We start from the raw sequence: 24,965 nt of genomic DNA on the forward strand, positions 1-24,965 counted from the left end.
ATAGGTTTGTGAACAAAAAAACAAAACTTCATCAAATATTCATTTAATTTTTAGTTTCTCAATAGGAGCTAGTTATGTGATTTTTTTCTATTATTATTTATTGTAGGATGATTTGACGAAACTTGAATATTTGAATTATTTGAATTACACTTTTCTTATAGAAAATAAAAACATCTTCAAAATGAAATTGAAAACATCTGTTTAGTAGATATTAGAAAACTGAGAATTCAATCAAACACTATCTACACAATCGGATTCTTGTACAAGGCATCTCGTTCTCATTACGTACTTAAAATAATCTGCCGATTTTTTTGGCGTCCTTATCCTGTTGGGACTTGAGAAGTTAACACTATATATTCCAAATTTCTCCCTAAAAGTAGATGATGGTATTAAATATTATTCATTATTTCACTCATATTGTCAATACTTTAAAATGTTTAACAAGCTCTGTGAAGGAGAAAAAAAAGTAATAAAAAAGCCAGGATGTATAACTGCTGACTTAAAGTGGAACTATTTGACAAATAAGGATGAAAATGAAAGTAATGAAAATACAGATGATTGTGTAGCTTTGAGTTTCTATAACTTTCTCAACAACAATCGGAATACTTCAATAAATATGATATTAATCATAAACGATATAATGAAGGTCAAGATCAATATAAAGGTGCAAAAATTTTTGAAACGAGAAAGCTGTCAAGGATAAAAAATATCTAAACAATTAATTAGAATATACAGTTCTATTTTATAAATTTCAATGCAACTACAAAAATTCATTTGATAGCTTTTATCTATTTTTGAGAAATAACAACTGAAAAAAATTATAGTGGTTAAAACAAATTTCTATTTTGATAATCATGTTGTAGGTCATCCATTAATCAATATAATTTTGCAAGTTGTCAATGTCAAGTAAATAGGACTCTTTTGAAACCCGATCATAGTTTAAATATAAATACTTACGTGTATCCTTTCATCCATTCGAAGTTATCCATCAAACTCCAAGCCGTATAACCAAAAATATTAACTCCATCATCTAGAGCATCTCTTAAATTACTTAAGTGCTCCTAAAAATTGAAATTCAATAGATTGATATAAAAGTCTGTCAATAGTTTTTTTTTAACAGCTAAGATAGATATATAATTTCTTGGTCTTTCTGAAGAAACATGACTCGACCAAAAATCATATCCAATATTAATGTAACCAAAATATGATTTGAAATTGCCACCTAACTAATTTTATTTTTTTTTATTGCATAATTGCTACATAGACCGTAAACAAACTTTGTATCGGAGTTTTGAAGAAACTTTTGTTCTGAGAGAATCTGTGATTTTTTTGTTATTATAAATACAAATCGAATGATGAACAAACAATACCGACATATATTAGAGCTATTGTAATACAAAGTATCGTATTCAATGAAGTATGGATTATTTGCATATATTTCAATAGTTTAATACAATTTTTATTGCCTTTTAAAATAATGTTTACGATGCTATTACACTAATACTCAAAATTACACTGTTGTGCGTTTGGATAACCAAGTTATTTCTTCAGAAACTTTAACTTTCTAACTTAACCTACTTATTTATACTGAATTCTTCCACCAATGTACCTCTTCTCACGGAAAACAATTCCAATAGGAAAAACTACTTTGGTGAGAAATTACATATTAATTATTATAAAATTTCTAAGTGTCAAAATAAAATTTAGACAACACCTGCATCTCTAAAAATTTACAGAAAACATTTAATATCTGGATAACGGTAAGTTTTAGGGATAGGAAAGTATACATGAATTTGCCTTATTATTTCCCACTGAATGCATTAAAATACAAAAAACCAAGTGGTTCTATTTTAAAAAATAGAACGAAAATAGAAAGATATTTGATATTTACGAAGTTAAACTTTGAACACTTTTTATACACACCTTGTATAAAATGAAAAATTTTTCAACATAGATTAAAATATTTTTGACCTTGCTAAAAACAACCAAACAGAACCCATTTTCGCATCTTTAAGGATATCCTTGTAAAAAAGTAATTTATAAGGATCTGCAAGAGTCAAATTTTTTATAAAAAAATTCATAATTCAAATAGTATGCATACAAATTTTAAGAGGAAGATACTAAAATTTTACGTAGAAAAATGTATTAATATACAGGGTGTTCCATTTAAAATAACAAAGTTACAGTCGACTTCTGGTAGAACCGGAACTCGGTCATCTTTGAAAATATTTTAGTTAAAAAGATTGTATCCGAAAACCCAAACGTAGGAATTTTCAGGATTTTACTATAGGTATTTTGCCATATACAGATAGTTTTAACTCATCGTGGACAGAAAAGACATACGTTTTAGAAATTTCTTTGTGAAAAAATCCTACTAAAAGAAAAATTGAAAAAAGGAAACATTTGGTCTAATATACCATAATTCGGTTTATTTAAAAGGGTCAGAAAACATTTCTAAAATCGAATTTTGCCTGGAATGCTGTTGGTTATAATCATTTAATGAATATAAATAATGTAAATTTTTTGAAAAATGTATCCAACAATAAATTGTTAGATACATTTGAAAGTATTGAGGTTGTTGAATATGTAAGAATAGTTTAAATATGGACTAAGTGCTATTCCTTACAGCTAAACTCATTAGTTAAGTAATGATTGTGAAATTTCTCGCCGAAGTAGTTTTTGCAGTTAGAATTGTTATTCGCGAGAGGTTCGTTAGACGGAAAATTTAGTATAACTATGAATGTAGTGTAGTGGTATTGTAAACAGTGGTTTAATATGTCTCAACAGGATCAAAATTTAAGAAAGGTGAGATCATTAGAATATTAGATACCTGAAAATAATAAATTCTAATGTCATCTTCCAATGAGCTACCATCTTCTGATACCCCATTTTCCGTTATCAATATCGGTATATCACCATAGGTAGCTTTCAACCAATTCATTAGTTTCCTAAATCCCCAAGGAACAATCTAAAAATAATAAAGAAATGGTTTACCAGTAATAACTTTCCAATTTAATTTAATTTCTTGGCATAAGACAACCCCTAAATGTAGGATCTTACTTTTAGCCAATTTGATGCAGTTGAAGGCCATTCATCTTTTTGGTATGAGTGTATCTCCATGTCTGCTATCCAGTCATATACCATTGTTTGAGGATCGGTTGTGTGTTGCACCATTCGAGTGGTGTAGTAGTTAACGCCCAAAAAGTCAGCAGTACCCTTGATAAATTCTACTTGCTCGTCAGTGAACACCGGCAATCGTGATTTTTCAAAGCCTTGCTTCTCACTTCTATCGGCAATTAATTTTTTCATCACTTCTGGATAGTCTCCGTTAATTATGGGATTGGCATACCAACCAAACTATAATAAATTAACAAAATATTATTTTCAATTTTTGATCTAAACTTAATGCACCTGTTTTCTAGATACTGTATAAATATAATATGGTATTATAGCTGTAGCCCGAGTACAGAAGTAATAAAATGCTAACCATATATTGTATTAGTTGTTCAAATAACTGGTTTGGAAGATTATTCACTGGTACTATCCCCAACTATGATTTTTGTTTCACTAATATGAGATCTAATGTTTAGTTGCAGTGCTTTGTGTCTATAGTGCTGTTGATGCCATTTTGTCCGATTATGTTTTTCAATAATTGTTTAGTTCTTTAGGTATTTTATTTCTTAGACAATCAGTGTATGCTAACGACTTAATTTTTTAATTTTGTGAATGATGAATTTATTAGCCATATGTTTTTCCTTAGTAAAGTGAGTTCATTATATCAGCTCTAATAATGATACAGTAATAACTTCTTTGCAAGTGTCAACAGTATCGTAATAACAAAAAATCATCAAAGCAAAATAAATACAAATTTGAGAAAAATGGGAAAATATCTTCCAAGGACCAAAATTAATCATCAAAAGATAACCACCAGTATTTGGTGAAATAGGATTGTAATTATACTAGAGCCAAAAAATCACTCATAGTAATATTCCGAGCTTTCATACATCATCGGCAACAGAAATTTTGGTCAAAGTGCAATGTAAAAATATCTATAAAAATATAACAATAATAAACATTTCAAAAATTACTTACATTAATTAGCTGAAGATTACGGTGTTTTACATGTTATTATTCCTTTAAAAAACTATTAAATTTATAAAGTCCAAAAATCAATATTTTATAGAAGTAGAACAATAATAAAAATTTCTTACATCAATTAGTTGAGAATTGCGGTGTTTTCAATCAATCAAATTGACACTTAATAGAAACAATGAGCTTATTGATTCTGATTACCATTGAAATAATTGCCAATTTTCATTGGTTAAATTATGAATAACATTAAATTTTTATGCGTTAGATTAGGCTATAGGTCGTTATGAATAATGTTGAATATTCATTGGCTATATTATGAATAACAATAAATTTTTCAAGCTTAAGTCGTTATGAATGAAGCTGAATATTTATTGGTTAGATTATGAATGAAATTAAATTTTTATAGGCTGGGTAATTATGAGTGAAGTTGAATTTCATAGGTTAGGTAAACTTAGTTGGTTACTGATGGTGTCGAAATACTTTTATAGAATTTGTTTTTTCAAAATCTAAAAGATATGTAGATATTACAATAAGGTTAGTTAAATCAGTTTATCTATTGATACATTGGTCATTTTGGGCAATATATGTTGTTTCTCAAAATAGACATTTCTTGTAGTTGTTATCAATAGTCAAAACTTTAACAGATTTTTAATTCATAGAATGTCTTCCATAAAAAACATGTGTAACTAAAGAGCCTATTGGGATATAATTTGCTATCACTTTTGTGAGAGGTTTGTGATAGAGTCAATTTATTGACAGTAAAATAAAATCTGTGAAGGTCATTTTATGAATTATGGATCTGTTTTGACAAATGAAAACAATTACAAAAACACCTGATTTTGGAAACGACATACCTTGCTCAAAATGATTGGTGTATTAATAAAAAAAATGATACAATTAACCTAAGTGAGAAAATCAAATTCTATAAAAAATTCAACGTCATGTTACCTTACCTTATCTAACCTATGAAATTTAACTTTTAATTTTAATTTTAACATTTATAACAACTCAAATCCCTCTTATAAAAATTTCATGTTAATAAGAATCTACCCTATAGGAGGATTCAATGTCATTGACGGTCTAACGACTATAATCTTGCTAAATTAAAGAGAATATTCCAGAACACCTTAATTCTCAATATTCTAATATAGTTATTCTTTTCTAAATATTTTTACATTGTACTTTGACTATCATCCCAGTCTTAGATAATGAATACATAAGTATTAGCTTAAAATACATTTTAAAAAGAATAATATACTTTGATGAGTTTGATGCGCTATAATCCCAGAACTAAAACCTGGATGAACGTTTATAAATTGGAATGAATTATTTGCCAACTAGTTTATGAAGGTTTTCTTTGTGAAAATAAAACAACAAAGTGTACTCCTCTTTTAATATATTCCGAGTTTTGGAAAATAATTTTTCATAATTTTGGTTTCTTGATAAATTGTCTTGATTTTAGGTCTCTTTTGATTGAAGCTTGGCTCGCAATTGTAAGGACAGAGTTTCAACCGCTGACTAATTTCGATATTTTTGCTTCTCTCCAGAATGGCGTAACAACTGCTCGTTCTTAGTATCTAATCCGAACTGAACAACTGAACAACACCAGCAAATCCTGCTATTTGCTATAAAAATTTATTTCATACCGTCGCCCATTACGGCTATTTTTACTTGATTATTGGTTCGCAGCTGGAAGTGAAGGTGAAGGTGATAGCATCTCTGCAAATTGTATTTGAATGTTGACGAAACTACTGTTGAATTGATATTTTTTTAAAAAAAGATTTCTGAATTGCTCCATAGCTATGACCATATTGAATGAGAACAAATTCGTCTATTGAAAAATCAGAAAACCTATACTTTCCCCAAAAATATGTCTGCAAACCTGTTTCACTAAACATAGATTGTTATCAACGAAAAAATGATTAATCCGCTCCCTAACTGTGAAATATTTAGTGAAAAAAAATATGGAGTTGAGATTGTTGTGTCTCCTGGACTTTGTTAAGGGTTGAACCGAATACATTTTCTTTCAAAGCCACATTATTCATCGAAAAAAACATTTATCCACTGCAGGCCTACTTTTTTTGCACACTTTGTTGGTTCTGCTTCATGAATAATTCAAATTACTCATTTTATAGTATTAATGATGAGAAATTTAGACAAAGTCTTACTATTACATCGGGTTGCTAACTAAGAACGGCCATATACTATATATCAGGAATGGATTATATTACAACTTCAGGGAAAATATTATAAAAAAGTGGCTCCGAGAAAGGGCGCTTCCACATTAGCGACACGGCAACGACAGGATAACAACACGACAACAATGCCGACACGATATCAGACAGTTGATTTACACAATCAACGACACGGTACATGCAGTTATTGTGTGTCGTTCATAATGACTTAACAAATTGTATTTACTATATTTATTATATTTGAGGCGCAAAAAATGATGCGAGCAAAGGAATTTATGGGTACATCCAATTATTAAAGTGCGATATTTAAAGCGTGCTTATTATACTCTGTTTGAGATGTTGGCTGAAGACCCAAATAAGTTTTTTAATTATTTTCGTATGAGCAAAAATACCTTTGACTACATATTAGAGAAAATAATGGAGATACTGGATTTAGATTGAGCATACCACCCGAAGAAATGCTCTCACGTGCAACTGGGAGGAAAATCGCCACAACACGACAGGACTGCTTGCTCCTCGCCGACATGTCGTTGCTTGCAACGACACGATACCGACATATCGGCGAGTGTGAAATCATTCCTATTCAGTTACATGAAATAAAACGTCCAGTCCACCGACATCGCTGTGGTTGTCGAGGCGTCCAATGTAAAAACGCCCAAACACGTAGAATTATTTTGAGAATTTTTTGTCCACCAATATAAAATTGAAAGAGCAAATTTTTAAAAAAATTGCTCCAATTCTTCAACAAATTCTGGGCATTTTTCATTCTATAAGGTTTAGTCAATCTCTTCAAATAAGAGGCGGGGGAGAGTGGGAACCTTGTTATGAAAAAATGCTTGTAGGTTCGGTTCTGTTGAACCGATTTTCGTAAACATGAGATTTTAAGAAATATGTAAATGGCAGGAATTTTTCTTCAAACGTCTGGTAGGACAATTAAGTGAGCTTTGTTAAATTTTTTTCATTATTTAAAAATGTTATATTTGTTTGCCAGTGAATCAAAGCATAAGATATAAGTAAAAACCAATATATTTGTAGCAAGTAAAATTTAAAATATGAAGTAATAACTATAATTAATGAAAATAAAATAAGGTCATGTATATATATATATATATATATATATATATATATATATATATATATATATATATATATTGTTATGGTATTAATAGTGTGTAATGTTTATTTTTATAAATTTTATTTTAAATAAAATCAGATTTTAATTTGGGCGCCATTAATAATTATTTGAATTTCTTTATTTCATTATGTTATTATTATTTTTTTTATTCTCAGGGTATTATATTGTGAGGTCAAATTAAAAAATTTTATTGCGATAAATTGTTATGGTTATAAGGTCAGATTATAATAGTTTTAAGACCGGGTCTGTTCTTTATAATGAATAAAATATTCAAAATATACAATTTCTTAACTAGCTATTACAATTATTTTATTTTACAAACATTCATTCATTCATTCATACTCATAATTACATTCATAAAACTAAATTATATGGAAATGTGAACTCAAATATTATATACTAAAAGAAATACTTAAACTTAATAGAACAGTACCTTAAGTGTTTGTTATGTTGTATTTTTTAATTTTTTTTTTTTAATTGTAAATTGTTACGGCCTTGCAGAATAAACAGATACTCCGCTGTAGTTCCACTCCTGTTCTTTTCCTTTTCACAACTTCTTTATCTTGGAAATTGTCCCTTTGTGAGTATTCTCACTTATTTCACTTTATTTAATTGTTTTCACTAATTTCTTATTACTACACTTATACAATTATTAATTATCAATCCTTTGAATATTTTATGCCTTTTTTATCAAGATTTTAATTTTTTAAAATTCCAATTAAAATTATTTTACTCTTTTTTCTCTTGCCAAAAAAAATTTTTTTCTCGTTGTTGATTTTTTTCTTCCTTTTTTTTTAAACAATTTTTTTTTTCTTTTAACCAATGATATTTATTTTAAAAGTTAGTTACTAAATTGTCATTTCTAAATTTTTAAATTATTGTGACTTTATTCAAATAATATTATTCTATAATTTCTTTGTTGTATTTATTTCATTCCTATGTTATTAATTTTATCATTGCAGTTGTCAAAATTTTTATATTTTATCATTTATAACCTTAAAATTTATGTTGGTATGTCACACAAATTTTTGAAGTTGGTGCTCCTGTTTTTATCTGTCAATTTATGGATTAAATTCTTTGATTATACAGGATTTGTCAAAATTAAATAATAATTTAGAATATAGTGTTGGCCAAAACTTAATATAAAGAATGTTATTTATTTTATTGTGATAAACTGCTCTAAATAACCGAATAACAGAACTGAACTTATTGCTTTATTTATATCTTATTATTGTTTAATAATTTATTTTGGATATATTTATACCATAACAACATTCCCAAAATTTGTTTTCTTGATTTATTTTATTTATAAAAGAAATAAGAAAACCAAATTTTAATTCTTCTTTTTTTATCCTCTGGACAATCCATTATAACTTCATCTTCCCCTTCTTCTTCATCATCATAATTTTTATTCAATTCTTCCTTGTACATATATTAACTACTTTACCTTCTTTCTTCAAAGCTATTATTTCAAAGTTAATCTATGTTCCATCCAATTTTAATCTTCTTTCTTCAATATCTATTATGGCTTTATGTTTTTCTAGTTCATCATATCCTATTATTATTTCTGTCTCAATATCTGGAGCAATTAATACTTGTAAATTAAATTCTTTTCCCTTAATATTAGCGTTTATATTTATTAATCTATTAATTTCACATATTTTCTTTGAATTAGCACCTATTAAATTTATTTTTGGGATTTTAATAATTTTATTTGTAGGAATATTTAATTTATCAACAAAATTTTGATTAATCATTGATGCTTCTGATCCAGTATCAATAAGTAATTTAGCTTCTAAATTGTTAATTAGCCCATTTATAATAATTAAACTATTATTCCCATCTGTGTCTATATTTTCATTTATTTTTATAAATTCATTTGGATTTTCATATTTACAAATATATAGATTTTGTTTATTTGATGTGTGCGTATTTAAAAATTTTCATTGTCATTTATTTGTTCAGTTGTCTGTCTTGTATTTTCCCTATATATTTGTGCTGTATGTAATCTTGTCTCATTTATATTTGTTACATCATCATCTCTGCTTTCTGATCTATTTCTTCTATCTTGATTGATTCTTTGAAAATTTACTCTTCTTGTCTCTTGATCTCCATTTCCTCTTTGCATATTTCCTTCAGAATTTCTACTCTCCAGTCCTCTATATTGTCTATTGTTCCTGTCATTATAATTATTTTGTCTGTATGAATCATTGTTGTTTCTATTGTTAGTATTAGTATTGTAGTTTGTTATTGTAATTATTGTTATTATAATTATTGTTATTATTAATTTGTGCATTATTATTATAATTTCTATTATTATTAAATCTATTATTTGTCCAATTGTTATTTTGATTGTTGTTTCTCTGATTATTTTCATTGTTTCTATAATTTGTTCTTATATTTTGTTGTGAATTTTCATGTCTGATCAAATTTCTCTCTACTCTTTGTAGATACATAGATAATTGATCCAATTTTCTTATATTTTGTATTGCAATGGTCTCAGCCAATTCTGCCTTGAAATGCCTTGCTATGAACATAACGATTTCCTCCTCAGGGATTGGTAGTTCCAGATATTGTGTCATGGCATGTAGTTGGATTGCATAATTGTTCAAACTATGGCTTCTATTTTCATCAAACTTTCCGAAATATAATTGCTCCCTGATGGTTGATTGAGTATTTTCCCCCCAGAAATATTGTACAAATGCCGTTTCAAAATCTTGAAAATCCGACATATCTTTTTCCCTGGCAGAAAACCATATTAACGCATGATTTTCTAAATGATCTCTTATTATTTCCTTTATGTCTTCAATATTATTTATTCCTCTTATTCGATTTTTCAAAATTCTTATGAATATTTTTGGATGTATTTTTTTAATATTTCCGTCAAATTTTTGACTAGTTGCTCCATAAATTGTTTTTACTCCTCCAACATATTCCATACTCATTCCTTTTTTCTCAATTTGTTCTATTTTTCCTTGTATGTTCTTTATTTCCATTTTAAATTCCCTTTTTGTTTTATAATTCTCTTCTTCTGCTATCTTAAAATTCATTTTTATTTCTTTGTTCATCTCTTCCTCCATATCTTGTATATTTTTATTCGTTTTCATCATTTCTCTATCTAATTTCTTTATCTTCTCAGTATTTATTTCTATTTTCTTACTATTCCCACCTATTTCCATTTTTAATTCATTTTCATTTTTCTTAATATTTTCCATTTCTCTAGATTGTATTTCTTCCACTTCCATTAATCTTCCTAACATTTCATCTCGAATTTCTTGTTTTGTCACTTGTATTTTGTTTTCAGCATAGCTTCTTACTTCTTCCAATTGTTTTCTCATATCTTCTATTTTCTCTTCCATTCTTTGACTATTTCTATTCATTTCTCGTTTTATTTCTTCTTTAGATTCATCCATTTTTTTTATCATAATCTGGAACATACTCATTATATCCATCCTCTCTTTCTTTTTCTGTGAATTTTCTGCTGTTTGATTTTCTATCATTTCTTCTGTTTCAGTTCTCTCTGTTTCTTCATTATGGTCTTGTTCCATATAATGTACTTGGAAATCACCCATTCCATGTCTCCTTTCTTCTTCATCTGATTCTCCTTCTGCTCTTATTTGTTTCCCATCTCTGAGTGTCATTCCTTTTTCCATTTTTCTTGTTTAAATTTGTTATTACTGTAAACTCTTCAATGCCAAATTTTGTTATGTCCAATTTTTTTTTATGCCCAATTTTTATATATGCCCCACGTTGGGCGCCATATTGTTATGGTATTAATAATGTGTAATGTTTATTTTTATAAATTTTATTTTAAATAAAATCAGATTTTAATTTGGGCGCCATTAATAATTATTTGAATTTCTTTATTTCATTATGTTATTATTATTTTTTTTATTCTCAGGGTATTATATTGTGAGGTCAAATTAAAAAATTTTATTGCGATAAATTGTTATGGTTATAAGGTCAGATTATAATAGTTTTAAGACCGGGTCTGTTCTTTATAATGAATAAAATATTCAAAATATACAATTTCTTAACTAGCTATTACAATTATTTTATTTTACAAACATTCATTCATTCATTCATACTCATAATTACATTCATAAAACTAAATTATATGGAAATGTGAACTCAAATATTATATACTAAAAGAAATACTTAAACTTAATAGAACAGTACCTTAAGTGTTTGTTATGTTGTATTTTTTAATTTTTTTTTTTAATTGGAAATTGTTACGGCCTTGCAGAATAAACAGATACTCCGCTGTAGTTCCACTCCTGTTCTTTTCCTTTTCACAACTTCTTTATCTTGGAAATTGTCCCTTTGTGAGTATTCTCACTTATTTCACTTTATTTAATTGTTTTCACTAATTTCTTATTACTACACTTATACAATTATTAATTATCAATCCTTTGAATATTTTATGCCTTTTTTATCAAGATTTTAATTTTTTAAATTCCAATTAAAATTAAATTATTTTACTCTTTTTTCTCTTGCCAAAAAAAATTTTTTTCTCGTTGTTGATTTTTTTCTTCCTTTTTTTTTAAACAATTTTTTTTTTCTTTTAACCAATGATATTTATTTTAAAAGTTAGTTACTAAATTGTCATTTCTAAATTTTTAAATTATTGTGACTTTATTCAAATAATATTATTCTATAATTTCTTTGTTGTATTTATTTCATTCCTATGTTATTAATTTTATCATTGCAGTTGTCAAAATTTTTATATTTTATCATTTATAACCTTAAAATTTATGTTGGTATGTCACACAAATTTTTGAAGTTGGTGCTCCTGTTTTTATCTGTCAATTTATGGATTAAATTCTTTGATTATACAGGATTTGTCAAAATTAAATAATAATTTAGAATATAGTGTTGGCCAAAACTTAATATAAAGAATGTTATTTATTTTATTGTGATAAACTGCTCTAAATAACCGAATAACAGAACTGAACTTATTGCTTTATTTATATCTTATTATTGTTTAATAATTTATTTTGGATATACTTATACCATAACAATATATATATATATATATATATATATATATATATATATATATATATATATATATATATATATATATAATTGATGGCCTGTTGAAAACTTTCACATGTCATCGTGTTGAAGTTATTTATTAGTTTTTGCAGTTATCAGACAGAAAAATATGATTCTAAAAATGAAGAATAGCTTGACATTTTAACCTTTATTTTAAACGTATGATAAATGCAACTGTTGCATCCGATGCAGTACCCAAACAGGCAACATCACAGCAGATGAGTTTTCCGCCGATCCACATACCGTGTATTGAAGGCAACGTAGAAGTCGCACGGAGGAAAATATTGTTTATGTGTTATGGTAATTGAATGCTTATCACCCCCATTCAAGAACTAAAACAATAGCCAGATACTTCGGAATATGCCAAACCACTGATAGAATTATTTTAAAGGGACACTCACTGCTTTAGTAATATTTTATTCGTAATATTTTATTCACTTGTCCATTTTTGTGGATCAGTTCCTTACTTATATTTTCATCTCATTTAAATCATACCTAAAATGTCAATATATCAAAGTTGAGTGTGACAACATGGTTAATTTAATATACCGCTATTTTCTGTCAAATTTCAATAAAACACCATATTATTATTCAAAATTATCTTATGCTCTTAAGAAGAATATATTGTTCTTGTTTTCAAAATGATAATTGACTATTAACATGTAATATTATGTTAAAAATTTAGTACCAACGAAAGACTTCAATATGTCTTAGTACCGTTACCGGCACATTATTCCATATTCCATTCTTTAAGTCAAACATACCCGGTGAGGTGGATAGGACGTGGAAGTTTATTTATTTGGCCACCCAGATCTCCACACCTAAATTGCTTAGATATTTGTTTGTGGGACCGAACGAAAGATCTCCTTTACATCGATAGACCCATGAAAACAGATGATAGGTTAAACGAATACGACAGGCAATAGCAAGTATTTCAATGGCAAAAATTGAAACTGCTGTTCTATCTTCCCATCAGCGACTGATTTCATGTATAGAAAATTTTTAACACTTTTAACGTAGTTATCTAAAGTCATTAATTCTATATTTGTTACGTGGTTTATTTGATCATTTGTTTTCATTGTTAGTAATATCTACATAACACTATCTAACGGCAATAATAAGATTGTTATAAGAACAGTTCAAATTACTGCAGGTAGGCTAACGTTCCATTTAGAATAAATAAAAACCTACTTCAACTTTTATGCTTGTGTTTAAATTTGTCAAGAGAAATCACAATATTTAAAATCTGTGAAATAAAGACCCTAGCGTTCATGCTAATTAAATTATTTAGAATTAATATATTTTGTATTGCTGGACAAAAGCTTCCTTCAAACAACATCATGTTTATAAAAATTAGAAATGTTCCTATTCTCCCCTGCCTATTATTTGAAGAGATTGACTAAATTTTTTAGAATGAAAAATGAACAGTATTTATTGAAATATTTGATCATCGTATAGAAAGTAACATTTAAGTGGGTAAATTGTTAAAAATTTTGATTTTTTAATTTGATATTTTCAAATACTCTCTCTAGTTGTGGACCTAAAATTCTAATTTCCACGTATGTCTCGGGACCACTCTTGTTATAATTTTTCCCCCTGAATTGTGACATGATCTTGAGATATAGCCGACGACCGTTCTTAGTTGCCCACCCGGTGCATCATACAATATACTCAACAATTAAAGATAGATTCTATCAATTATTTTTACAATATACGTGAATTTTCTACTTGCTGTGAATTGAAGAAATCTTTCTGCAGCTTGTACATCTTCTTCAATGTTACTGTTAGGCTCAGCCCACTGAGTATCTATCGTTATTCCAACATGACCTACAGGAAAATTAAGTTTCAAAAATTATTTTAAGCACGGTTCAATTAATATAATTACCTTTTTGATTTTCTCTAAACTGATCGTTATACACATGCCAAACTTTTGCATGAGCTTTCAACACATTATGCACGCACATATATTCTCCAATTCCGGGCGATTTGATAACAGGCGCCATTTCTCCAGATCCATATCCTCCCTGACACGTTTGTTTAGGCTCATTAAACGTTATCCAATACTTAACGTCATTACCGTAAGTTTTAAAAAGTAATTCCGCATATTTCTCGAACAAATCTATTATAACTTCATTTGTCCAACCGCCTATATTCTCTAAATCTTGAGGGGTGTCCCAATGAAAAATGGTGATTACTGGTTCAATATCGTTCTCCTTCAGCTTCTCTATCAAATTTGCATAATAAGTTAATCCATCTTGGTTAATTTTATTAGTGAACCCTGGAAACGAACAAGTTATTCAGAGCTTTTCAATTATGGTTCAATGAAAACTATCCATTCTATATGAATGATAAAAATGGAACATCGAAAATCATACAAAGTGACGTCTTTTTGTTTATATATTATCGTTAAGATAATCATATCTAAGGTCATCTTGAACTCATCCTGATTGAAATGCCAAACAAAGTTAATACCACAATTATCTAATTTGGTAGCCTCACATGATCCTGGAACTAACTTATAGAGATGAAAAGACAAAATTGTAGATACAGGGCAGAAATTAGGAATGAGGCAGTTTCGTGATCAAATATAACAAAACTTGAAAGTCTGGTGTGGTGTGAAATTAGTATGGTTATCTTATCCATAATTACCTGGAGAATCTCCAAATATCATGAATTTTAGAAAAGACATAGTTCTTATTCGTATAACGAAAATATGTATTAAGAATTATACGTATTTTTATATCTATTTTGTAAATACTGAAATGTAAAATAGTCTGAAACCTCATCAATATGATAAAAAAAAAATAAAATTTATATATTTTATTGAAACTTCTTGAGCTCGTAAGTTGATTTTTATTTGGATATCATTTTATAGTATTAACTTCTCTTCTCACTAGTAGCATTATCAAAAGAATTATAATTAAAGGAATTGAAAAATATGATATAAATTGGATAAAATATGCATTGAACATTTTTGCTGAATTTTTTTTATCTCAAAAATTAATGTCATGATGAATAAAATAAAATTCAAATGAAAATCGTCCTACGAGCTCAAGAAGTTCCGTTTAATTCAGTCAAAAATTTAAAAAATGTTTTGTTTCCATAATCAAAATTGGATTCCATCTATTTAAATAATCTAATTAATTATACATATTTGTTGCATGAAATTCATAAGATTTGTGAAATATTACTTTGTGAAAAATAGTAGTAACTAACGTTGTTGCTGCGATCCAAACTTTATTGATAAAGTTCCTGGATTATTAGTTATGCTGCGTTTCCGAATAAAACAAATATGTGATGAATGTATAAACTTCCTTAATAGGTCATTTCAAAGTCAAAACTTGAAGTGCCTTTCAAAGGTTTATTTAAATGAAAGCATAGAATGATTTCTATAGAATTTGACATTGAATTTTGAGAAGTCGCTAGAAATACAAAAAGCATCTTTAATTGTGACGAATAGATCCGATATGTTGAGGAAGATTTTATTTTGGTTTACTTTGAAGAATTGTTCACAGGTCACTGAAGTTATGGTATCGATGTACAGACAACTATTCATATGAAAGATGGAATTAATTTTTTTGATATTATAATTACCATATTAAGTTAAATTGTTATTTTATATTTTTATGTTTTTTATATTTTTATATTATCTAATATAAAATTGTATTGCGTTGTTGATAAAATTATAAAATTTTCTAATGACAATAAAGCTCTCTCTTACTTATAAATTCTGTATTTGAAATATATCAAAAGTTCATATCAATCTATATCACATACTATATCACTTCATAGTTTCGATCCTCTCATATAGTTCACTGTAAAAATAGGAAACATCAATTTTTCTTGACACACAACTTATCAGAAACAAAGACAATAAAATGTTCTCGTTTGGTATAGAAATCCAATATGCCCTGGAGAATATATTAATTATCACCCAAGTAATAATGAGGTTAATTTAAACTTTTAAATTTTTAGTAAAATCAAAAATAATACACCAACTAATAGATTGGTAATGGGAAACAAGGAATACATTGGTGAATTCAAAATACTGGATTACATTTCAAAATAACTAAAAAAACCTAGGTTTTCAGAAACAACATACATTGGTCAATATAGTCTTGATATTAATAAAAAACTGATTTATCTATGGTATCATTTTGGATAGTCGTATTTTTAAACTACATAATCATATGGTTGGCAATCTAGCAATTTATACAGAGTGTATGATGAAAAATTGACATACTTCTACCATTTGTAGAATTTCTCAGAGAGAATATCATAAGGGTGAAAAAAGTGTTAACACAACACTTAGACTTAGACTTAGAAATTCCAGGATTGCCTTTGGACAAAGAAATTTAGGGATTCGTATTGAATATTGCACTCTGTATAATATTTTTTTTAAATGCTATAAGTTATTTTTGTATCAGTGTGGTCGCAATTTTATTCAGTTTTTACCGAACAACCATAATAATAATAAATTTCGAGTATTGTACCAAACAACAAAGAACAGTAACTAATAACAATAACGAGCAACAATTTTAAAACAATAACTAAAATCTATAATATCTGCAATAAAATAAATATAATTTAGACTGGATTTTCCAAATAGAACCAAGCAGCCTCTACACATTTTTGTTACCCAATTATTAATTGCCCTATTGAATTACGGATACTCTGGGGATCATTTCTAATAGTATTACAAAAAAGTATAATTCTATCAACTTATTGTTGTCGGTTATTAATAGTCTCTTGTAAATTAGTTGGTTCAATCGACCCCAAATATGGTAATCAACGTGATTGTAATCAGGGGATCTTGAAGGCCCCGAAAATGGACCTTCACGTCCTATCCACCAGTTGCCATAAACATTATATATTATCGCCATCAAAAAAGTGAGAACTTACTTTATGACACAAATCCACACGTTAACCGTACATTTTAACAGGGAACATTTTTTCAAATAGCAATGGGATTTTCTATGACTCGCATATGTGAATTGTAGGAATTATTTATCTCGTCTCTTGTGAATTGTGCTTGTACAGCTTGATCGATGATCATCTCCAAAATTCCAGCCTATGGATTTCAACTTCAGGATGTAATCGGTGAACCATTTGAACGTGATATGGATACAGATTATTTTTTTGAAAGAGTCTACTCACTGTTGATTGAATTACATTAAATGCTCGGCTTATTTGTCTATTACTTATTGTAGGGTCATAGTAATAGTGTCAATAATGTCAAATTCCTACCCTTCATCTACATGTCGTTCTTTTCTTCCTCTTGCAAAATTGCCATTTTCTCGTACTCATGACTTACTTTTTATATAAGATTTCTCAATGTAAAGTCATATAAGGTCCAAAATTAGGTCGAATCGTAATTATATTTTTGAAAAAACACATTGTATATAGAAGAGATATAAACTATATTTAAAAAACTAAATGTAAAAAGCTCTACGAATTGCAAAATTTTAGTCTTGAACATCAGAAATAAACGATTGTTGAATTCGTCATCATTAAAAAGATCAATCTGAGCCACCTATGCAACAGAAATAATAGGTTCGTTCCAACCTACTGGTACTGTGACGATTCTGCGCAATAGAGATTACGTGTTCCAACCGGGCGGTTACCGTTATACGAACGATCCTGATTTGTGTTCCAACCGATTTAGGTATCGTTTGTGAACCGTTTCTGGGACTGTCTTTTCGTTACTTGGTTGATAGCAAGTACATACCGTTACAAGAACCGTGCATAGCCGGAGATTGTGTAGAAAATATCTATAAACGCTTCCAATAACCGTTTCAAGTACGGTCCCGACTAGCGGATTGGAACAAACCTGATGTTATCCCATTTTGTATGGATCTATCTCCATAAGTAATACTAATATCTTATGTATACCATATGCGAGTTATATATTTATTTTATATTTTAATAACAAAATTGATCTATCATTACTTTACAAAATCTCAAAAACTTTATTTAATCATTGATTTCTTCATTTCGTTTTTCGATATTTCTACACATTATTGCTCATACACAATATTATTTATTGCCATTAAAAAAGTCGAAATATTGGCAAATTACCTTAAGCCTTTAAGTCAAACAATACAACCAACCAATATAATATTTTGCTCAAAGCTATCCAATAATAGAATATGTATGTATATATTTGGCAAATGAAAATTTAGTGAATACATTTATAAGCGACCACGGTAAAATCCAAATTAACCAACAACTACTACAGGCGTGTCGACTAGTCATTCCAAGTCAAAGATTGATCCTATCCAATGATTGCCCCTCTATCCTCCACTCAGTTCTTGAATTTGTACTAAAAAAACTAGGAATGTCATCCTAAGTTTTAGAAGACAAATATTTATATCTCCATTGAACAACCAATATATTCCTGATTCATTCTTAATCACATACGAACAAAACACTTATAGAATATTTTTGTCCATTGATAATCAAGAATGCCTACAGTGCAAACAATCTACACATACCTCAAAAAATTGCCCAAACACTAAAACTACCTCAAAGCACTCATACCCAAAAACCATAAACCATAACCAAAAACACAGAATTGCAGCAAAACTCTCACCGTCCCCTATAACATCTGAACATACACTTACCTTTACACAACCAAAAAACAACGAGAAGAAAATTAAACAGTCCGGAAATACTAAATAAAAAAGACATTAGAAGAAATGTTAAGTCACATTAAAATACTTTTCGAGAAAACAGACAATAACTATCCTTTAACCTATGAAGAGCTTATGAATCTATTTGAAAATTCCGAAAGCTGCACAGACCCTGTTAGTATTGTGAAAATCTATACTGAAGAAATAACAGAAGTCGCAGACCTACTAACCACAATATATCCTTACTTAAAAGATAGAAAGATCAAAACAAGATGCACTCGAATTAGGAACAAAATTTTCAAACAGATAAATCCCGAAAAACAAACCGAACTGGATACAGATATTTCAATTGAAACCTATTTACCGTCCTTAAAATTCACCACCTTAACTCAATGGAATATAAATGGGTAGTATATCCACCTAGAGAACCTACAACTAATAATTTCAAATTATAAACCCATAATAATTTGTCTACAAGAAACGAATTTTAAAAATAAAATCCATAATTTGAAAGATTACAGTTGCTTTGTTAAAAATCGAGTAAACGCTAGAATAGCGACTTATATAAAAAATACAATAGATGCCACACCAATCCAATATACAACAGGAATTGAAGCAGTAACCGTAAAAGTGAAAGATACGATTACTTTTTCTTTGTGTAACATATATTCCCCCAAACAACGAGCCTACGACCGAAGAGATTACTAGCTACTAGAGCAAATTCCATCTCCTCAGTTAATAGTAGGAGATTTTAATGCCCACAATCATATCTGGGGCTCACAAAAACAAACAACTTTTGGGAAAAAACTAGAAAAACTGTTAGAAACTTACAATCTCAATTACCTGAATGACTGACAAAAACTAGACATGATATAAAAACTGACGATGATTCTGCTATCGACCTAACGATATGCCATCCATCTCTCTCACAAAATCTGAATTGGAACGTATCGTGTATTTATATGATAGTTACAACTATCCACTAATAATGACTAATGAAGAGGAAATCATACCGCATCCAACAACAAAATGGAAAATTAGGTCAGCAAACTGGAGCAAATTTCGAAAATTCATTCAAGAAAATCTCCATGAAATAAATGCAATCGCAGACATCGATAAAAAAGTACAATTTTTTACCGAACTAATAATACAGGCAGCAAATGAATATGTCGGACTGTACGAACATAATAACAAAAACGGTTGCCTGGTTGACCTCTAGCTGCAAACAAGCCGTTAATAGATATGACCATAATAACAAACACCATATGGTTGCCTGGTGGAATTCTAACTGCCAACAAGCCGTGAAAGATCAAAGGCAGCTTTCAACAGATAGGTAAAAAAGTAGAACAGAAAAAAACTCAATCGAATTCAAACGCTTGAGAGCCATTGCTAGATACACAAATTCTCACATTAAAGAAAAAATGCCAGCCTGCAATTAACCTGCTCAGATCACTACCACTCAAAAACTGGGGTGCAGACTATATAGTACATACAGATTTCAAAGCATTCTTTAAGAAGAATATCTAAGAAAAATGGCAAGAAAAAGCAAATTAGAACCAACACGATCCTTACGAAACCTTCAAGAAATATTACGACTATAACTCCATAAGTCGAAGAGAACAAGAGATTCTCTCCTGCCTAAGAATCGGACATACTCGTATCACACATGAATACCTATAAGCGGGAAATCACAAATCAACGTGCGTGTTGTGCAATAGTGAATTAACAATGAAACACCTCCTAATGGACTGTTTAAAATATGACAACGAACGAAAAATGAATCAACTACCATATTCACTGGAAAAGCTATTTTAAGAAGACCCAAAGAAACTTATGAACTACCTGAAAGATTGCAAACTAAACAGTAAAATCTATATTTAACGATCGAATGTATCAAACCTTAATAACTTGCTAATAACCCTGCCTGGTTGATGCGTATATAAAAAAATCTTAGTGATAATGGTTTTACGAGATAGTTCTGATTCAAATATTCCATTCAAAATTAGTAATAATTTTATATTTTATAAAAGTATTTGGTTCCAATATTGAATATTTCCTCATATTGTTTCTTTGCGTATCAACTGCATATTGTCATTCTTCTTAGAGTATTTGTTTAATATTATTTAAAAAATTTCTTATACAGCATATTCAGTGTTATTTGAAAAATTCGGACTATACGTAGTTTTAATATGCATCATTCTGAAAGCGAGTATTTGTTAATTATAGATGAAATTTTATATTTAAAAAATTCTCTTCTCCAGTCTTTCTATGTTACATTTCTGGATATGCTAGCATCCTGATTCTTCAGAACTGTCATTTCCATATTCGATCAATTTTTAAAATCTAAAAACTTCCCATTCATATTTCAACATAAGAATTTCCTTGATTTCATTATAAAAACATGTATTCATTCATCACTTGTCCATTAAACGCCTAGAGATATGAATAATTACCTGTTGGTAAAATTCTTGACCATGATATAGAAAATCTATAATGGTTCACCCCCAAAGTTTTCAATATATCCACATCTTCTCTGTATTTATGATAAGAATCACAAGCTATATCACCAGTTGCATTTTCACGAACAGGAGATGGTGTAGAATGAGTAACTTTATCCCAATTGTTTTCACCTTTGCCATCAATATTCCACGCTCCTTCAACTTGATACGATGCCGTAGCAGTACCAAATAAGAAGTTATCAGGAAATCGTTTATTGTTAAGCGCCCCACAAGTGTAACTGAAACAATTGGAATTATCTAATGATATGGGTACAAACAATCCGAACATTTTTAGAAAGCTTAGCAAGTAAAGTGAGCGTTGACTGAGAATCTTAATAATTTTTTCTTGTAATTTGATAGTTGTCAAATGTCCCAATGAATAAACATTACGTCTCTGTTAATATTTTAGTTTCAAGTATGGAGAATCTAAAAGAAAATGAACAACATAAAATAATTGTTTTATGAACAAATGGAAGATCTGAAGAAATCGTTCATGGTTAACCACTTTATAAGAATGGGAATAACCAGTCAAACAATTTACGATAGAATAGGTAGAAAAGCAAAATAATGACAAAAAAATAGGAGAGAAGCTTAGGTTACGACGACTTACGAAGGACTTTGAGAAATATTCTAAGAAGAAACGTTTGGAACAAAAATCAAAACTCTCTCAGTTACAAGTTTCCGCTTACCAAAGGTTTGGAAATTATTATCAATGACGAGTCATACTTTACTTTTGACGGAAATGAGATGGCAAATGAGAGATTTAATATTATCAGACAGGCTAGGAAGAATATTTATTTTTCAAAAGATACAAAAAGTGTTGTTATGTTTGGCGATATCTTCTCGAGGTTGTGGAAATTCTGTATCCGCCAAATATCAAAAAGAGTGTAGGATCTATATTAATGCAGTTCATAAAGAAAAAGCAATGTTCCTAATGTACCTCGACTGAGACCAATTGAACGTTTTGACGTCAAATATTATCTTTCTTCCAAAAAATTGTTAAAAAGACTACTACTTTAACAACAAAAAAGACTTAAAATCAAGAACATTTACATATTAGTATAAGAACATTATATATATATATATATATATATATATATATATATATATATATATATATATATATATATAATGTGTGTAATTATAGTGTAAGAGTAACTTTGGAAGAAAGGAGCTTTTGAATACTCCGGAAATACTGTTATATCACTTTTTTTGCCGGTTTTCAAGAATGCACTGAAAAATTGATGCTACCATTCGATAGTTTGCGGAACCACAATTACAAGTTTATGAATTTGAGTTCATCTACTGTCTCTTAGCGTAGTAAACGTAGCGTAAACAGTGTATGCAGTATTAATTTCATCTACGGTTCCACCTACTTACATTTATATACCAATGCTTGAAATAGGAACCTGTTCACTACATGTTATCATTTCAGTTGAAAATAATAGATTTGACTATGAACTTTAGAAACTTGCTTATAATACCATTAGGCAGTTGTTGCAGAAGTTTTGAAATATTTATCCTCAAATATAGTGCTATAAATGTTATTCTTCATTTTTTCATCTTCATTTCTTTGAAACTCGTTATTCCTTCGATCAATCTTGCTCCTGTAAACTTCCTATATTGTTGAACAAAAGAACTAGGTTAAGAATAGAATCATTTCTCACCAATGAACGAATATCCATCCAATTTCTACCCTTTTCTTGATAATGGCTCCAAACCGAGAGCCGAAATGTCGAGAATTTTCAAAAGTCTAACGCCGCTCAAGCCAGAACCTAGTTTTTTGCTCAAATCTTTCCGAAACTTCCTATATTGTTTAATCTAGTTACTATGAACTATATTGTTTTTTCGATATCTCAAGCCTACTACTTGTAACTACCTTGCCACGATCATCTTCTTTATTTTTTTTCTTAATTGCAAAATACGAGTAAACTTAATAATTGCGATGAACAATTGATATTTATTCGTGAACAATAAATCCAGCCGTTAGCAGCTTATTTACTACCTCATTTATGATTTTATAAGTTATGGCCTGATGTATATAGAGTAAAAATAATTTGAAAAATTTTACCTCACATAGAGCATCAAATAGTGTAACACAAAATTTTTAACAGAAAACATACTGTATATTATCTATCCAAAATAGATTAACCACCTTTTATATAAATACTGGTCATTGAGATATTGATAAAGTAATAAATCGATGTCACCACAATATCTTAACTGATCATCTGAGTTCGTCTGGTACTTATAAAAAATAAACAGAGCTATGTACTGGAAGATTAAATGAGAATAATTATCGGATTTATTTAATTAAATGTTCAAAGTATTCGGCAAAGAACATTATACCATATTATTTGAGATATAGTGCGCTTGTTTAATTCCAACAATCAAGTCTGTCTTCGTGAATAAGTTTTTGGGAGTTTTTTTCAACTGATTTTTACAGACTTGATCTTGTTGCAAACATTCACTTCATTCACAATGAATGAAACCACTATAGATATAGATAAAATCAATCTTCTTCTCAATATCTCCATACATTCAAATATAATTTCATGTTTTATCGATCATGTTGTTCAGACTCGTGGAAAAACAATGTTTTTAATTGTTGATCAGATATAAAAGTCTAGAGTAGTCAATTCTGACAAAGTAACTAAATTAAAAAGTATAATTTCACTTTTTATTCAAAGTCATGCACTAACCAAGAAAAAACTAGAGATATTACGAGAATATTGTTTTATTTTCAATGGGCTATGTTCTTACCTCAATTTTCATTGTTTGTCATTGCCTGTCAAGAGCTGTAAATCTTAAAGTCAATTTATAAACTTTTACGCTCTCGCCCGCGCTGATGCCCTCCTTCGCACTCAACATGAATTAAACAGATTACGAAGTGTGACTTATAAATACAAACAGCCGCGCTCGTGTTCAGGTTGGCGCCGAGCTCGCGTGGGTAGATGTCTAATTTTTATGTTTGACGCTCGCTCTTCAGCGACTATTCAATGACAATTGGTATCCAGGTGAAATGATATTTCTGATTGGTCTAAACAGGACCAGCCAATCAAATCCCTAGTGACAAAGTAAAGTCAAAAAAATTATAAATAGTTTCCAACGCGAACGAGACCGTCATCGCAACAATCAACAACATCTGGTATTTATTGCTTTAATGAAGATTTAATGAACTTTCTTACTGGCATCAAATTTAATTGTATACAAATTTTTCAAATATTCACTATAAAACTATGGTTATTGAAAATATCTTATTACATTTTTTTAAAGAAATTTTTCCAAATCTTATATATAGAGAGATAAAGCCGTCAATAAGCTCCCAGGTAGCACGGCGTCGTCTTTTTCTCCT

The 24,965-nt window shown here is 28.9% G+C and overlaps 2 protein-coding genes across 2 annotated transcripts in view; one reads left to right on the forward strand and one right to left on the reverse strand.

Annotated features, from left to right (window-relative positions):
* Positions 1-24,965, forward strand: part of LOC130440979 (neurobeachin) — a 747,233-nt gene that overhangs the window by 76,113 nt on the left and 646,155 nt on the right. The window lies entirely within an intron of this gene.
* LOC130440982 (lactase/phlorizin hydrolase-like) lies at positions 27-23,778 on the reverse strand. The gene is made up of 8 exons (XM_056774404.1): positions 23,682-23,778; positions 21,566-21,849; positions 14,366-14,758; positions 14,213-14,307; positions 3,061-3,357; positions 2,831-2,968; positions 958-1,061; positions 27-370 (listed from the first exon to the last, which is right to left on the reverse strand). The coding sequence occupies exons 1-8, from the start codon at positions 23,729-23,731 to the stop codon at positions 232-234; spliced, it is 1,500 nt and encodes a 499-aa protein (XP_056630382.1). The 5' UTR covers positions 23,732-23,778; the 3' UTR covers positions 27-231.

This window comes from Diorhabda sublineata, chromosome 3 (assembly GCF_026230105.1).
Source record: "Diorhabda sublineata isolate icDioSubl1.1 chromosome 3, icDioSubl1.1, whole genome shotgun sequence".
In the NCBI taxonomy this organism is placed as follows: domain Eukaryota; kingdom Metazoa; phylum Arthropoda; class Insecta; order Coleoptera; family Chrysomelidae; genus Diorhabda; species Diorhabda sublineata.

What these genes read in the sequence shown, in the direction of transcription:
- LOC130440982 (XM_056774404.1), bottom strand. Translation starts at nt 23,731, where the DNA reads ATGTTTTCTGTTAAAAATTTTGTGTTACACTATTTGATGCTCTATGTG. An exon ending in TATTTGATGCTCTATGTGAG is followed by an intron (nt 21,850 to 23,681) that starts GTAAAATTTTTC and finishes CAATTGTTTCAG; the next exon opens with TTACACTTGTGGGGCGCTTA. An exon ending in CTGCATCAAATTGGCTAAAA is followed by an intron (nt 2,969 to 3,060) that starts GTAAGATCCTAC and finishes TATTATTTTTAG; the next exon opens with ATTGTTCCTTGGGGATTTAG.